The 17,486-nt window shown below is 35.6% G+C and overlaps 1 protein-coding gene across 2 annotated transcripts in view; it reads left to right on the forward strand.

The window, feature by feature from the left end:
- Window positions 1-17,486, forward strand: part of Nrg (Neuroglian) — a 103,270-nt gene that overhangs the window by 72,882 nt on the left and 12,902 nt on the right. For both annotated transcript variants that reach the window (XM_081742238.1, XM_081742239.1), the window contains exons 20-21: window positions 13,618-13,781; window positions 16,964-17,174. In XM_081742238.1, coding sequence (XP_081598364.1) covers window positions 13,618-13,781; window positions 16,964-17,174 — 375 coding nt within the window. The remainder of the gene's footprint in view (window positions 1-13,617; window positions 13,782-16,963; window positions 17,175-17,486) is intronic.

Here is a 17,486-nt window from a genome sequence, read left to right on the forward strand (position 1 = left end):
ACTGACCAACTTGCCTGTATATATAGATCATTCCTTCTCAATGGAAAAAGAAATATTCTGTTGAAAGCAGGTTGAAAGTGTCAAATAACAAAGCAACATCAAGCACTCGGAGTTTCCAGACTACTTTTTTCTTCGCCAAAACATTTGAGACATTCCATTCCATATTCATATGACTGAGAAGATCAGCTTTTGCTCACATCCTATTTTTGCCGAGAGCTGCCGTCCAGTTCGAATTTTGTTCCTTTCCAAAGGAAGAAGGAAGATGTTTCCACTCAAAGTGTCAAATAACAAAACAACACAAACCATTCGGAGTTTCTACGCTACTTTTTTTTTCTTTTTCGCCAAAACCTTTCTCAAGTGACAGAGAGGAATGCGCACTCCTCTGGTCGAGAATTGTCAGCTAGCTTGAATTTTTTGGCAACACCGGATTTCGGAGAAAATGTTTGTTTTACTACCATGTAGTGGGAGGAGAAGGTTAATAGGTCAATTTTCCATACCTCCCCCCAAGGTTTTTAAGACGTTTCTAAAACTGTATGTGTTGAGAGTAATGATTAGTAATATCTACCCTTGAACTTTCAGGTGTAAATTTCGAATGCCTTTCATCGGGATGTTGTATTCTAAATTGTCACGTTATTGGTTGATTACATGTAGCATTTATTATGCAATTTGTAATTTTTAAATTTAAACTGCCACAAGTCTTCAGACCGTAGCAAGACAATTTATGTCAATGTAATGTATCTATTTCGGATATCATATATGATCCAAAGTGCATTTACAAATCAATATGAGGTAAAACTTTCTATGGGGTTCTGAAGCTGGGTGTCATTAAATTGAAATAAGAAGTTTTAATTTCATATTGATTCATAGGTACACTTTAGATCATGTATGTTATAGGAAATATATTCATTACATTGATATAGATTATCTTGGTACCATTTGAAGACTTGTGATAGTTTAGATTTAAAAATAACAGATGAGATTGAAGAGTTATATATAAAATGTGATCAACCAACAGTGTGAGAATTTAGTGTACAACAAACATTCTGATGAAAGGCTTTCGAGAGTTTTGCCTGAAATATTGATGAAAGTTTAAGAGTATAAAGGTAACCAAGAAAGTTCTATCGCTTTTTGTGAAAATACGTGTTCATTTGGTCCTCACACAGTGAGTTGAATGCGAATGGAGATAAGGCGAAGATCAGTTGTTGGTGTGGGTATATCCAACATACTATGAGAGTTCAGTGAACATGGAACATCCACAGAGCGTCATAAGGGCGTGCTGTACGAGTTCAAACTGGGGTCCAAACGAAACTGCAGCGGCGAAAGATATTCCAGTCCTTAGGTGAGGGTGTCGTGACTACGCGGACAGTGTAGCCGTAGTTTAACAAGTTTAGGGACGGTGACGAAACACTCGAAGACGCACCACGTGCCGGAAGACCAACACGTGTGCAAAATAAAGCTCTTCAGGTAACAGTTGAGGCGAACACTGGGTATTCATGTGAGGAACTGGGACTACAATTCAGTGTGAGTGAAAAAAACATTCTGTAGCACCTCCATCAACTTGAGAAGCACTAGAAGTTGGGTCGATGGAACCCACATGATTTGACACTAGATCAGAAGGCAACGCGAGCAGACACCTGTGTTTCTTTGCTGTCTCGCCTAAGGAAGGAGCCATTTCTGGAAAGGTTGTTGACATGTGATGAGAAGTGGGTCCTCCACAAAGCTCCATGGCGCCGCTGTCATTGGTTAGCATCTCATGAACCGATTCCAAAACAACCGAAACCAGCACTGCATCAGAATAATATCCTCATTTGTATTTGGCGGAGTGCTCGCGGCATCGTGCATCGGGAACTGCTACCAGCTGGTCAGAGCATCAATGCAACTGTGTATTGTCAGCAGTTGAGCTGTGTTCAAGAAAAAATTAAAACTGGAGCCAGCACTTCTGAATCACAAAGGGGACCTCCTGTTACAGGACAACATAAGCCCCACGTGGCTAGGATGACCCGGGACGCCATTTTCGCCTTGGATGAGGAATACTATTGCATCCACCATACTCCTGGACTTTCACCGTCCGATTATCACCCCAAATCCCTTGGAGAAGTTTAAAATGCACTTGAAACCTTCTTCGCTTTACGGCCACCAAGTTCTACCGCGATGGAAACCATGGCCTTCCAGAACGTTGGCAGAAGGTCGTTGATGCTGATGGGGATTATTTTTGATCTTCCAGGTACGTTTTAGGCAGGGTGGATTTATTTAAATCAGTCTGATTTTAATCAAGATTTAAATCACTTGATTTTTAAAATAAAAATTTTTGATTTAAATCAAATTCCGAAATAAATTAATTTAAAGTGAAAATAAGTGAAATCCCGTTTCTGTTCTGTTATTCCTATTATGGAAGATAAGAATCATAATACAATGAGACTCAAGTGTATGTAAGCACAGTATTAAAGCGAGTCTCATGCAGAGGATGATTAGGGAGAATTCCGTTTTGAACGGGTAACGGGTGAATCCTGCCTTCTTCTCTTCGTAACATAGGGTTTTTAAATCGTTAACTATTCCAACGAGGAAATCACCATGGATATTTAAGACGAAGATTCTTTTGTTGTTCACGTCTATTTGTTTGTTTCCAGATAATAGAGGCATATATATAGGGGTCCAATTCCCCCTCCGAAACAAAACAAATAATAATAATAATTTTAAAACTATAGGCAAAATTCATAGATGCATAGCAAAATTCTATGTACTAAATTCATAGAAGTTCCTCGGGATCGTAATACGGCATATTTTGGATGCGTTAAAATATCGAATATTACTTTTGATAAAGTGTATACTTTCAAATATCTAGGATCAATATTAACAGACTGAAACGATATTCACCAAGAAATTAAATGTCGACTGAAAGCAGGGAATTCGTTTTATTGTTCAATTCAAAATCTCTTGTCGTCGCGAATCCTACCGAGAAATTTGAAGCTTAAAATATATAAAACGTTCTGTATGATTGCGAAACAGGTCGCTTACTCTGAGGGAAGAGCATAGACTGAGTATTTGAGAACAAGATCCTGAGATGAATATTCGGACCCAAGAGGAACGGGAATGGCGGAAACTTCATAACTAGGAACTACATAATTTATACGGTTTACCAAACATTGTTATGGTCATCAAGTCTAGGAGACTCAGGTGGGCAGGTCATGTAGCCAGGATGGAAGAAGGTAGGAACGCTTTCAAAATCATAACAAAGACCAATCGGAAAACGACCATTAGGAAGACCTAGATGCAGATGAGAGGACAATATTAAGAATTATCTCGCAGAAATAGAAATACAAAGTAGAAACTGGATCCAGTTAGCTAAGCATAGAAGTCAGTGGAGAGCTTTTGTGAACGCGGCATTGAGCCTCCGGGTTCCATAGGCCTTAAAATTAGTTAGTTAATTTTAGGCGAAATTTATGTAGCTAGTTCCGATTTTTAAAAATATGCCCCTGCAAAATATCAGTAACTTTCGTGAAAAAAAAAAGTGTCGTGTTAATAAACATTGCTGTACTACTATGAGCAAAATAAATGACGCGTCTCTTTATTTTGAAGTTTTTTGAAAATATCTCCGTTTTCTTTATATGTTCGAAATTTCGGAAGGTTTCCCCAGCAGGACAGGTTAATAACAAACCCGTTTTTAATATTTGTGTTAGATATTAGCTTAAAATAAAGAAATTAGAAGCAAAAAACATTAAATCGACAGAAATCTCGAGAATTACCAACTCTGCTAAAGTGGGAAATTTTCAAGAACGCGAGGGAATTCTGCAGTTCAACACGAAGCAGCGACATCTATGTCATTGAGAGAAGCGTGGATTAGATCTACAAACGAATATTTTAACGAAATATTTCTAGTATGTCTTATTATATGCATTATCAGCGAACTCCAAATATATGAATCTATGCTAAGTATTAACGTATAGATAGTGCAAATAGTGGAAATTACCTATGGAAAAAGACGAATTGTTAGCCCAATCGTAATGAAAAATCGTCTTTACTGTAGAACAGGTTCAGCTTACGTAAGAATGCAAATAGCTCAGTTAGATAAAGCAACGAGTTTGTATACCGAAGGTAGACGGTTCGTATCCCGTGGAAGTACTGTTGTCATCTTTATCACTAAGGTTATTTTATTTATTTTTTATTTGGGAAAGAATCAAAATGTAACATATGTGTAAAACTCATGACGATACAAAAAAAAAGTTTGGATATTTTGATAACAGATTTCCCTATTAAATGTTTAATTTTCCCTATAAATATTTGTCTTAAATTGAAATTGTTTTGAATTTACTACATAAGCAAAGTTGCCCGAAGGAGGAGAGCTCAAGTAATAGATATTCTACGTAAAAGCAACCTATTGTAGAATGATGATGCTTCTTACCTTCAGCACATAATCTTAACGTTAGAGAGTCAGAGAGAGAAAAATCCTGTTTTTCCTCCCCTATGACCACTCATCTTAAAGTTCTATCTATAATGATTCGTGTCACATAATTTCGGCTCTCCAAAGACATTCATATTTATTATTATTATTATTATTATTATTATTATTATTATTATTATTATTATTATTATTATTATTATTATTATTATTATTCCTGAATATGAGCCAGAGCCCACTCTGAAAAATTGCATCTGGCGTTCTGAGTGAAAGTTCTATGGGGCTATTAGAAAAATATATTCCCGTTTCAACGCTGATGGTAGAATTTCTTAAACAGTTATTGAATTACGTTCGAAAGCTAGGCGTAAATAGCGCCCCCGCAACAATGTGGCGTGGGGACCGCACAAGCTGCAAGGCCAAAAAATATACAGAAAGTACGCCGGGGCGGAGCAGGCCAAATTTTCACACGGGCAAAGTGACTTTTTGGCGCCCTTCCCCTAGTAGTAGCCTATATTTTACATTTTATCATAGTGTTTTTAATAGTTTAAACCAGGAGCGTCATTTCAGATTTTGCTTTGGGGGGGGCAAGACCTCTTGATATAAGTAAAATTTCGCGTTTTTCACTGATTTACTACTATTCTAATGATAAAATCTATATACATCTCAAACTCAGGGGGGGGCAAATGCCCCTCCCTGCCCTCCCTAAATGACGCCCCTGTTTTAAACCCATTTTCAAAAAGAAATCCATTACCTAGGAAAACTTCACAAAGAATATGGCCCGCTATAAACAATACCAACTCCACCCCCTCTGGTCTAGTGGCTAGCACGCCTGCCCTCTGTGGTACCGGGTCCAATTCCCGGTGGATTACTGTTGAACGATAAAAGTGGTTCGGATTCCACTATAATTAGTATCCACATCTCCCTTGCCCATTAAGGCATAACCGTGGAACGCTAAACTCAAGCAAACAAACAAACAATACTTAATTCCCGGCACTCTTTATTCTACATGCCATCTCTCAATTTTTCGATACAGCCCCCTTAGTACTATGAAACTCTCTTCTTCCATAGTGAAATGTAAAAAGATCATATAATTGCCACTACTTTACAAGAATATAAACCAAAAACATCAGTAGAAAGCACATTGTAAAATTTACTTTTTGAGGCTCGTTTTGGTGCCCCTCTTTCTCTGGCACCCCGGGCAGTCGCCCGGCCCTTAGTCCGCCCTTGAAAGTACGGACGCATAACTAAGGACTGCGGAGGAGAGGTTAACCTTCATGTTATGCCACTGGTTTGACGTGTTTGAAATGTTCAGTAAGTGATCGGTTAGTGAAATAATTTCGATGGTTACTGATGTTTAAAGTTTAGGTAAGACAAAGCTACCTAATCAAATACATTTGATATCGCGATGTCACAATTTGATTTTTCCTCACATAAAAAAGATAAAAACAATAGTAATAAAAACCCTTACTCGTACTGGGCTCCTAACTAACTAACAAACTAATTCTTACAGACTAGTTGCTCTGACCAACTGAGTTTCGATTTCTTACGCGAAAGAAGTCTGTTATATTAAGAGGCATGCTTTTCATTATCAAAACTGTTCGAAGTAATACGAACATGGCTTAAGAACAGAGACGGAACTGAATTACCACTCGATTGACCTTGAGGGCAAATCACCAAAGCGTAGCTATAAACGTAAGTTCCAAATGCATTTCTCTGGAGTTGTGTTCAGTATTCCTATCTGCCAGTCATGCTTGTTCGTAGGAGTAATATGTTACAAACCTAACCTTTCGATAGAGCACAATGACAGAGAATCAGAGGAAAGAAACTCTTGCCATTGTGAACGTGGGATACCACACTGTGCAATAAAACTGACGCGTCTCCTTGAAGTGATATTTCATCGAAAATAACTCGTTTTCCTTTATATAGTCTATCCGAAGTTTTTGAGGGTTTCAAAATGAGGAAATGTTACTGACAAACAAGAACGCATTTAGGGGTGGGTCTAGGGGGTCCGGACCCCCTCTGAAACCCCAACTTTTCTGTAAATTTAGCCTAATTTTGGGGATTATCTTTTAAAATTTTATTATAATTTATCCTAATATTGAAGTCGGACCCCTCCCGAAATAAATTACTGCATACGTGTCTCTGACAATTTTCAATATATTCGTTAAATAATAAAGTAAAATAACTAAATTAGGAGCAAAAAGCTTTAACACGGGCTAACTTTTGCCTACTGCCAATATTACTAGAAGGGATATTAATAGCAAAAACTGCTAGTCAATGCTAAACCTTGGAACGTCATCCCGAACAAGTCTATTATTGAGAACTACATATGAAACATGTTATTAAAACTTATCCAGCTTTTATCTGGCATGAAATTATTATATACACCAAAATTCACTCTCCTAAAATGTGTATCTAAACAATGTACGAAGCAATGAAAATTTTTTATCGAAATATTTGGGCAGGAAACTCTAACAGCCAGCCATTTTATTTAAATCGTAATAAACCCTGTAACCGTACGTTAACGTGAGGACAAAGCTTGGTCCATTGGTAAATTGTTTGAAGAATAAAAACTCAATGTTCGTAGGTTCGAATCTATCCAGTCACCACAACATTTTATTCTTATGTGTAACGATGAAATAAGAAAAAAAATGTATAACCGTTAAGTCAAAACTTCAACCAAGTCTGAAGAGAACAATACTAAAATAGTAACACAATGACGTCAACCAAAAATTATTTCATGTAGCGTTTGGACGAAATTACAGCTGTTAACAATTGCAGAAATAAAAACAGACTGATAGCTGTAATGCAATCTAGACTTCTGAATGCATTTACTTCCTGAAAACTTCCGTCTCGTCATTGGTATTCCGTTAATCATTGTAAAACCTTTCAATTGGAAGTGAAATGACACAAACTAAAACAGTTTTAAATCAATAAATAATGTCTATGTGTAAAAGTAGGTGTCTTTTATCTGTAGTTCTGAGTTCCTTTTACTTTGAAGTGACAAATGAGAGAAGAAAGTATGGTGTTCGAAAAAAAAAAAAATCAAATTTGAGATTTCAACGAATTTACACGTATTATAGCCCCTAACACCGAAAAAGTTATTTTTCGATACATGTCTATCTGTTCGTCCGTCCGTTCGCTACACTTTTCTGTGCACTCGCCTAGAGGCCATACCGTTCAACTTATCTGCACCAAATTTTAGTTTAAGATTTTCATAGTATTTCCTATAGTTTTTTTATTTCCCTCCTACTCCCAAAACAAGGGTAGTTTCCTGTACGATGAAAATAGAAAAAAGATATTTTCTCATAACTGGCTCTAACGATCTTGTTTTCTTTCTTTTTTTATAAATCAATATTTAATTAGCAACCCTATTTTGTGGTATAAGGCATTTATCTGAGAAAAATCTACAAGGGGTAGTTTATACTAAGGGGGTGAGTTTTTTCTCAGTGATTTTCTCAAAATGGACTCAAATGTTTTCGTTCATATTTCATAAATAAAGATTTCATTAATAACTTATCAATATGGCATAACTCGTTTGTCCTAAAAAAAATGCGAGGGGTAGTTTATTCTTGGTGGAGTGTTGTCTGGGCGATTTTCTCAAAAACGACTCAAAAGAGTTTATTCATATTTCAAAAATAAATATTTCGTTAATAACCGAACAATATGGCAAAACTCATTTGTCCTGAAAAAATATGCGAGGGGTAGTTTACTCTTGAGGGTGTTTTTCCTCCACGGTTTTCTCAAAAATGAGTCAAGCAATTTTGTTCGTACTCAGAAATAAATATTTCATTAAAAACCTAGTAATATGGAATAACTCGCTTACCCTGAAAGAATCCTCAAGAGATAGTTTATTCGGGGAGTTATTTTTCCCTCACGATTTTCTCAAAAATTACTCGGACAATTTTATTTATAATTCATAAATAAGTATTTCATTAATAACCCTATATTTTAGTATAAGTCATTTCTATGAAAAACAATTACAACGGATAGTTTATTTTTGGGGTCAAGGTTATTTCCCCGACAATTTTCTCGAACGACAGGCGAGTTTGTTCAAATTTCGCAAATAAATATTTCATTAATAACCAAAAGTATATCTTAACTCATTGTTCGAAACAATTCACAAGAGGTAGGTTACTCTTGACGTGTTCTTTTTGAACGACTTTCCCAAAGTGACTCATTTGATTTTTTTCATATTTCATAAACAATGATTGCATTAATTGGTCTATTATATGTCTAATGAAAATGTGCTCAAAGTGTGAGTTAGTTTTGTAGTGTGGATTTTCTTCAATCGAAGTTTTTTATTCGATAATCTGACATTCGATGTATTTGAATAATACGATAACTTTATTCGTATTATCCAAATACACACTTCAGTAACAACTGCGGCCTAACACAGTTAAGAAATTGAATTGAAAAAGTTTAGTGCGGTGGCCCTGTAATTGAATATTTTTTGAGAAACTCCCTAGCTTTTTGTGGTAAACTTAGGCTTTTCTTTTTCGAGCGACAAAAGAGAGAAGAAAATATAGTGATTGTGAAAATAATATCAAATTCAGATTTTAACGGATTTACATGTTTCATGGCGTCTACATACCGAAAATGTGACTTTTCGACACCCGTCCTTCCGGTCCGTCCGTTCGGCACACTTTTATATGCACTCGCCTAGAGGCCATACCGTTCAACTTATCTACACCAAATTTTAAACTTAGGGTTTACTTAGTATTCTTACAGGAGCTTTTCCATTTTTTCCTACCACCTAAAATAAGTGTGGTTTACAAACAGCCGAAAATCGAAAAACGCTATTTTCTCAAAAATGGTTTTAACAATTTTGTTTATTTTTCATTAATCAATATTTAATTAACAACCCTATATTGCAGTATCAGATATTTCTCTTAGAAAAATTTACAAGGGGTAGTTTATTCTTGGAGGTGACTTTTTCTCGACGATTTTCTCAGAAAAGACCCTGGCGAATTTTGTACACACTGCATAAATAAATATTTGACCTTACAACATGGTATAAGTCAATTGACCTGAAAAATATATGAGTAGTAGTTTATTCTTGGACTTGAATTTATTCTCAGTGAGTTTCTCAAACACGACCAGTTGGCAACCCTGTATCTCGACAACGAAGCTGAATTCGAAAACTGCAAGAGGACCATTTGTCTCCTTTTGATGTCACGAATCACCTCCCGAAGTTTGTGGACATCTTTCAGGTTCACCCTTAATGAAGCTTCTTTTCGAAAAGTTAACTATTAACTTTAGGCATTGTTTATCTTTTTTTAAATCACAAATGTCGTTATTAATTTTAAGGCAGAGAACTACTTCTGAGAGAATAGATCTTGAAAGATAATATTAAAACTTAGACTTTTGTTTTCGAGACATTCCAGACAAGACGAGGCATTTTACAAGCTATCTCGTGTCCAAAACATTTGCCTCGTATTATCTTGGATGCCACAAAGCGCGTCTTGTCTCTTTCTCGAGACATGTCTTATCTCGTGCGCATTCGTTAACACTTGGAAAGGATTATCTTTCTACTCAAAGCATTGTTTTTATAATGGTTGCATATTTATGATAATTGCTGTCCACATAAATTACAGTCCTTTCAGTTGAATTAATTTTTATTATTATTATTATTGAAATTGCAATATCTAGTTTAACGTTGGTCGATTGTGCACCTACGCTAAGGGAGAATGATGATGAATGAAATGGTGAAATGAAGAAAGTGGGAGGAAAATGGAAAATCTCAAGAAAACACATACCCATGCACACGGTATTTGTCCACCTCAAATTTCACTTGGCGCGAAGTGGAATCGAGCCACGGACCCCATGCACCAAAGGTGAATGCTCTATTATTATTATTATTATTATTATTATTATTATTATTATTATTATTATTATTATTATTAATAATAATAATAATAATAATAATAATAATTGTAGCGAGCTCAACGCGTTTCAACCGTTCGACTTAACCAACGTTTGGATGCCTATTCGTTCGTCGGCTCCATGAGAACTTCTCATAAAAGACATTTCATTTTAATGAAACTAGTAAGTGCCTTCTTTTAGCTCTGCGAAGTAACTATTGCTTGGAATATGAATCTGCAAAACATAAGAGGTAAAATTAACCAAATGGTGCAAGTTTCCATTTATATATACAAAACAATTTTGCAATATCAACTACGTGAATCTTGTCCCATAAAGAAGCCGAAACCCCTACACCGAAGAGCCCTCCGAGATTTGATCATTGTCCACACGGACTGAAATTGTCATTTGAAGCCAAGGCTTTAATATGAAGCAAAATATTTCTTTAAAATAGACGAAAAATTCGAAAGTTATAAACATGTTAATAATTTTGCCTTTTCTCATAAGGGGGCCGTATTAGCCTACACTGAAGAGCCCCACGAGATTTGATGATTGACCACTTGGACTGAAATTCCCATTTGAAACCACAACTTTTAATATGAAGCCAAAAATTAAACTTTTACATCAATTTAAACTGACTGGGTTCCGGTTCCCCCCACTATTGTTTAGTTTAGTTAAGTGGTAATTTGTGACAGCTTCACATCATCAAAAGAATGTTTCACTTCAACTCCCCTCCCCCAGGAGTTCGTGCTGGATCCACCACTGGAATCAATAGACACTCTTCCTATTCTTTTTGTCACCCTTGATTGTGTAGGGGCTCCCTCGTACAAATAAAGAAGCGGTAATATTACAATCAAGGGGCGCTATATATTAGGTATTTTTTTAGTTACCTACCCCTAACCGCACAGGGCCATCTTTCGTAGAATAAAAAATATTACGTGATATTCCAATCATGAAAGGGGAGAGGATGCTGTAAATATATTTCTTGTTCATTTTGTCTGTCCTGCTTATCAAAAATTACTTTCTGTTGGAAGGGTACTGAAATGAGAGGGGCAAAATAAAAAGTCGTACCCCCTCCTACATGGTTGCTTAAATAAGTACTAAAGAAAGCATTTTAAACTAAGATATTTAAGATTTAAACTAGGAAACTAAGATATCCTTACATTATGTAAGGATGGCATATTCAGGATTATTATTATTATTATTATTATTATTATTATTATTATTATTATTATTATTATTATTATTATTTGAATGTTTTTGGAGCACCGAAAAATTGTGAGACGAACAATGATATGTAGAGGTTTAAGATGGGTGGTCATAGAGGAGGAAAAACCAGGATTTTTCTCTGTCTGACTCTCTAACGTAAAGATTATGTGCTGAAGGTAAGAAGCATCATCATTCTACAATAGGTTGCTTTTACGTAGAATATCAATTACTTGAGTTCTCCTCCTTCGGTCTACTTACCTTATGTAGTAAATTCAAAACAATTTCAATTCAATACAAATACATTGTAAAACTTTTCCGTAATTAAACATCTAGGGAAAATTAAACATTTAATAGGGACATCTGTTATCAAAATATCCAAACACGTAGATAGAAGAGTATCTAGTGAGAAATATTGTAAAACTTTATAAAATTCTCCAAATTAGAATTAACATTTACTGGGAAACATTCGTTATGCGCCAGCGAGCATATGGTGAACAGTGAGCACAGGGGAAATAATTACGAAACTGTTTGCAAACAAAATTAGGGACGCTAATGCAAGTGCGACAACGGCATTTTTTCTTTTTTTGGTATCGTCATGAGTTTTACACATACGTTACAATTTAATTCTTTCCCACATAAAAAAATAAATAAAATAACCGTAGTGTAGAGATAAAAATGAAAACGGCACTTCCATGGGATCGAACCCGCTACCTTCAGCATACAGACTCACTGCCTTAACTAACTGAGCTATTTGTTTTTTTACGTGAACTGAGCCTGTTCCGGTAAAGACGATATTTCATTACGATCGTCCTACCAATTCGTCCTTTTCCATAGATAATTTCCACTATTTGCTCTATCTTTATGTTAATACTTAGCATATATTCATATATTTGGAGTTTGCAGATAATGCATATAATAAGACATACTAGAAATATTCGTTAAAAGTTTAGTTTGTAGATTTAATCCACATTTCTCTCAATGACATAGATGTCGCTGCTTCGTGTTGAAATGCAGAATTCCCTCGTGTTCTTGAAAATTTCCCACTTTAGCAGAGTTGGTAATTCTCGAGATTTCTGTCGATTTAATGTTTTTTGCTTCTAATTTCTTTATTTTAAGCTAATATCTAACACAAATATTAAAAACGGGTTTGTTATTAACCTGTCCTGCTGGGGAAACCTTCCGAAATTTCGAACATATAAAGAAAACGGAGATATTTTCAAAAAACTTCAAAATAAAGAGACGCGTCATTTATTTTGCTCATGGTAGTACTTTTTCCTTAATGCTTAAGAAATATTGTTTGGATTGAAATAGGTTAACGATTAGGGATTAATTCAAAATTTCCCTAATCCTAAACTCCAGTACTTTCACTTAATTAACATTTAATACTAATACCTAATGTTTTTTCTTTACTTCGCGACTTGTATTATACGAGGAGAAAGATTTAAATAAAAAAAATCAACAAAAATGATATTTTAAAAAAATCATGATTTTTTTCCACCCTGGTCTTAGGCGACATATCGATGTTCGAAGGTGGTTGCTGAAAAAGTGACAGAACTTTCTTGGTTACCTTTAAAGATATAACTCATCATTAGTGCTGAAATATATATAATGTTAGCCTGCTACTTTATAACTTCTTCTATACCTTCAATTAGTTTATTATTATTTTGGGGTAAGATATGTGTATTACTGAAACAGTTGTAACATTTTCCACAGTATTGAACTTTTTCACTTCTTTTCATTTTTAAAATTATTTTGTAGCTTGTCTTTTTTTTTCACACCATAGTTTTATGGTTTTATTGTTACTTTAAAAAGTGGTTTTAGCATTCAGAGTGTTATTTTTGTTATATATTTTTCTTCAAGTTTTCCTAGTTTGTATGTAGTATGAGACTTGTGAGACTTCTGTCATCTTCTGGTATTTTTAACAATTTTTACCTTGGTTTATTCTTCAATTATTTTCTGCTGAATTTTTAACCTTTACTTTTTGTTACTGAGTTGTGCGTACATTTTCTTTTTAAGGAGTACACGTACCTTGAGACCACAGGCCATTGGCCCATATAGAAACAGGGACAGATATGACTTACTACTGACTTTCCATTGTCTTCTAATGTCAGCACTACTTAAAAAGCTTATTTTGTTTGTTTTCATTATAGAGTAAAAGGAGATACTATGTTCCAGAAGACTGATGATGAGACAAGGGAAGATTCAGTAGTGGTTACGGGTTTGACACCAGGAGCAGTGTACGAGTTCCGAGTTGTCTCCGTCGATGGGGATTACAGCACGGAAAGTGAACTACAGGAAGTAGAAACATACGGTGGTAAGGATTTTTTTTTTTATTTGTTTCTTCAATTTAGTATTTTTATGCAGTAAAACCGGGTTTAATTCCTTGGGGACACTCGGTCTAAAAAGTGTAACAGCTTTTTCAGACCAGTCACCGTGAGTGAGGTTTTCCTCATTTACACCAGGCAAATGCCGGGATGGTACCTATATAGGTCCCAGGCCACCTCCTTCCTTCCCTTTCCTCGGATTGTGTGATCGTCGAGGGACGTCACCCTTATACGTGATGGGCTAACATGGCAATAAATGTCAAAAGCCAAAAATCCTAATCCTGATCCTTTATGCAGTAAAGAATAATATTACTCCTCTTGACTGTGAATATTAAATCATATTTACTTAATTCATTATTACATCTAGCTGTAGTAGTCTTTTAACGGGGTAAAAAATATAGATTTTAAAACAAAGTAGAAAAGGTAAAGTATAAGAACGTAACAGCTATGGTGGCTTAATGTCGTGCTCACCTCTGGTGCATGGATTCCAGGCCATTAGAGTTTGTGGTGAACAACATCACGAGTTTTCTGTTCTTCCGTTTCTTTATACATCCTCATTGCATCAATTCTTTCAGTTGTATTAATCATCAGTCTCCTTTAGTAAAGGATATATTCGTTGGACAAAGATTTCATTTCATTTATTTTATTTTTTCAAATTTAAATATAAATGTTAATTTGGAATTCTTAACTAGTTGCAACAAGGGTAGTTGTTTTTTCTCGTGCGTTCAAGTTTCGCGTTTTTTTCACATGTATTAATAGAATACATACTAACCAAAGCACTTAAAATACAGTTTCGGTAGTCGCCTTCATCAGTCTAGAGCTCCCTCGTAATTAAGCGATTAGCATACGCGCCTTTGGCGTGGGAGACCCAGGTTCAATTCCCGGCGGGAGCTCATGTGGTCCGGATTTCACGTTAATCAGTAGGTCCACGTCTCATATAGCCTCGCTGCTGAAAGGGACGCTAAACTAAAATCAACTCAACTTCATCAGACGAGGCACGTAGCCAGGATTTCGTAAAGGGGGGGGGGGAGTCCGTGACATGAAGTACTGTAGTCATATTTTACTGAAACACATATTAGTTCGTTTAGCCAGGATTTCGTAATGGGAGGGGGGACATGAGATACTTAAAGCCCAGGAGCTCGATCAATCTAAACTACTTTACTGGCAACATATATTGGTTTGTTAGGACAATAAAATGAGGATATGCTAGTAACTATTTTAATAAAAAAATTATGAAGAAATCTCGAGTAAAAGAATAAAAAAAATATTGAAAAAGATTTTACAATATTTACGTTCCTTCCTCTGTTTATTTAAATATAACAATTTTTCTTTCAATTATTACCTCAGTTATTATAAAAAGTACATGTTCAATAATGTCTTGCAAAATATTTTACATTATCTGCGTTCCTTTCTCTGTTGAATCAAATGTTAACAGAACTTTGTTTCTCCATGTAACTTTTTTTGTTTTCATTATTCCGTCAAATACTGTCTGCTCCAAATGACAGGTTAAAGGAGCAGTCGAAAACTGTTTCTGAAATAACATTTTTAATAGTGCAGAGAAGCAATGACGAAAAATTATGATTAAAAATGTCCACGCTGTTACAGAACGGCACTATGCTTTCGAAAGCTTGAATAGCGGAAATTCTGAAGCTTACGTAATTTTTCTAAAAACTTCAAATTACCTGAGTTTTCCAGAATATTACGCTCATTGGTCACCATGTATTGCAAGTAATACAAATCTCCTCATAAGAAAGTGTAACCAAATGCTTGTTCTATCTTTTTATTTTTAACGCTGATTCTTCTTTTTCTTGTTTCCTTTTGTTTCATGCTTCCTTAATATTTTCATTTCTGGTTTCGACAGGGGGCGTTGGCTACGTGCCTGCATCAGGCATATTATCTTTAACCTTCATACACCAGCTAGGGAATTGAACGAAATCGTAGACTCTCACGTTGGGAGCCCTGGTAACTCCCCTAATTATCACAGGGTAATGATCAATATATCATTGGAAAGTTATGGAACACTGATTCCAACGAGGTAAAATTTATTCAATTCCCGCCCTATTCGTATAAGATGATGATTCAAAAAATTATAAAAATATGAAGAAAAAAGTGGTGGTCCTAGCAGCTCTTACACTCTACGCTGACAAAATTAAGCTGTGTGTAGGCAATACACTTGTGACAATAAAAAATGGTAGTCATTGCTACAATACAAAATGAGATAAAAATTTAGAAGGAAATTCCTTTAAAAACGCCCTGTATATTATTTTCGAAGGGCTGTTGCAGATCTTCGCGTTGGTGGCCGTGGTGACCCTCCTAATTATCACAGAGTAATGATTCATACATGGTAGGAAAGTTTATGGAACAAAGATTCCAACGAGGTAACGTTTGTGCAATTCCCGCTCTATTCCTAGAAATCTTAAATGGAACCGTCCTGAAAATTAAAGAAATTTACGTCAAAAACTGAGACTTAAAAAATTGGGTTATTTTGCCCTTCCCGTAGTCCCTCCAAACAAATTACAAGTAGGACTTTTTCAGGGTATTAACGTGTAGTGAACTACTTCATTGCTTCACATACCAATTTTTATGACTGTACTCACAAGGGGGGAATGATTGGCAAAAAAATCTGACGCAGAAAACAAAAGGACACGAACTTTACCCTCCACCGTGGTCCCCCCACATACGTAAAATGCATATTGGCGGCAAGCTTCACGTCACGAACATTGATACTGAAATTATCTTCCGATTTTAATTAGGGGCTGAGTTTTTTATAAAGCCTTGACAGAGCAGTTGCGTCCTTCGACGTTTAAAGGCTAATCACATTTCTATATCTCTCTGATTGACACATAACACCTTTTTTTTAACATTCTACATTCTTTTCGATATAGTATTCTCCTCCAAAGACATTCTGAAAAATATTATTTACTGTCTCGTAGATAACGTGTCTGATCAAATGTTGTAACTGTTACGTAAATCCAATCTTAATATTTAATATTTTAATATTTTTTAGTGCTTTGGCGCCAGTGTGTGGTTTATATCCAAAGCTTCAGTGAGTAATATACAAATTCGATCCAGTATGAAGAACCATGCTTCTCTTACGCTTGATGGTTGCTTTAGTGGTGAAGCTTATAGTGGTAGCAACTGTACATTCACGTAGGTCCTTTTTCTTTTCCAGATGGCCCAGTAATTCAGGCGAAAGAGACTGTTGCCACAGCCGGATGGTTTATAGGAATGATGTTGGCGATAGCGTTCCTACTACTTGTGTTAATTATTGTATGTATCATAAAGAGAAATCGAGGAGGAAAGTATGCGGTGCATGAGCGCGAAGCTGCACATGGACGAACTGATTACCCCGAAGAAGGAGGCTTCCACGAATATTCACAACCGTAAGTTCATCCATTGAGAACCCAAGTCCATTGCAGAGTATTAGTTTGTCTTTTGTGTCTGTTATGGTTATAGTATATAGAGAAATGAAGATAGAAGTCACATGTACCAAAAAGGGAAATGCGTCGAAATACTTAATGCGTGATAGCATGGAAAATTGTAAGAAATTTTGAGCCTTACTGCATAGTTTTATTATAAAAATCAGCGTTTTTCATTTTTTTCTTTCTTTCTTTCAAGAGAAGACTTCTATTAATCAGTAGGTTCTATGGATCACAAGTATCCCTGTATCGAAAGCAAAATTTAGGATTTTAAAA

This window comes from Thermobia domestica, chromosome 16, assembly GCF_964235325.1.
Source record: "Thermobia domestica chromosome 16, izTheDome1.hap1.1, whole genome shotgun sequence".
Lineage (NCBI taxonomy): Eukaryota > Metazoa > Arthropoda > Insecta > Zygentoma > Lepismatidae > Thermobia > Thermobia domestica.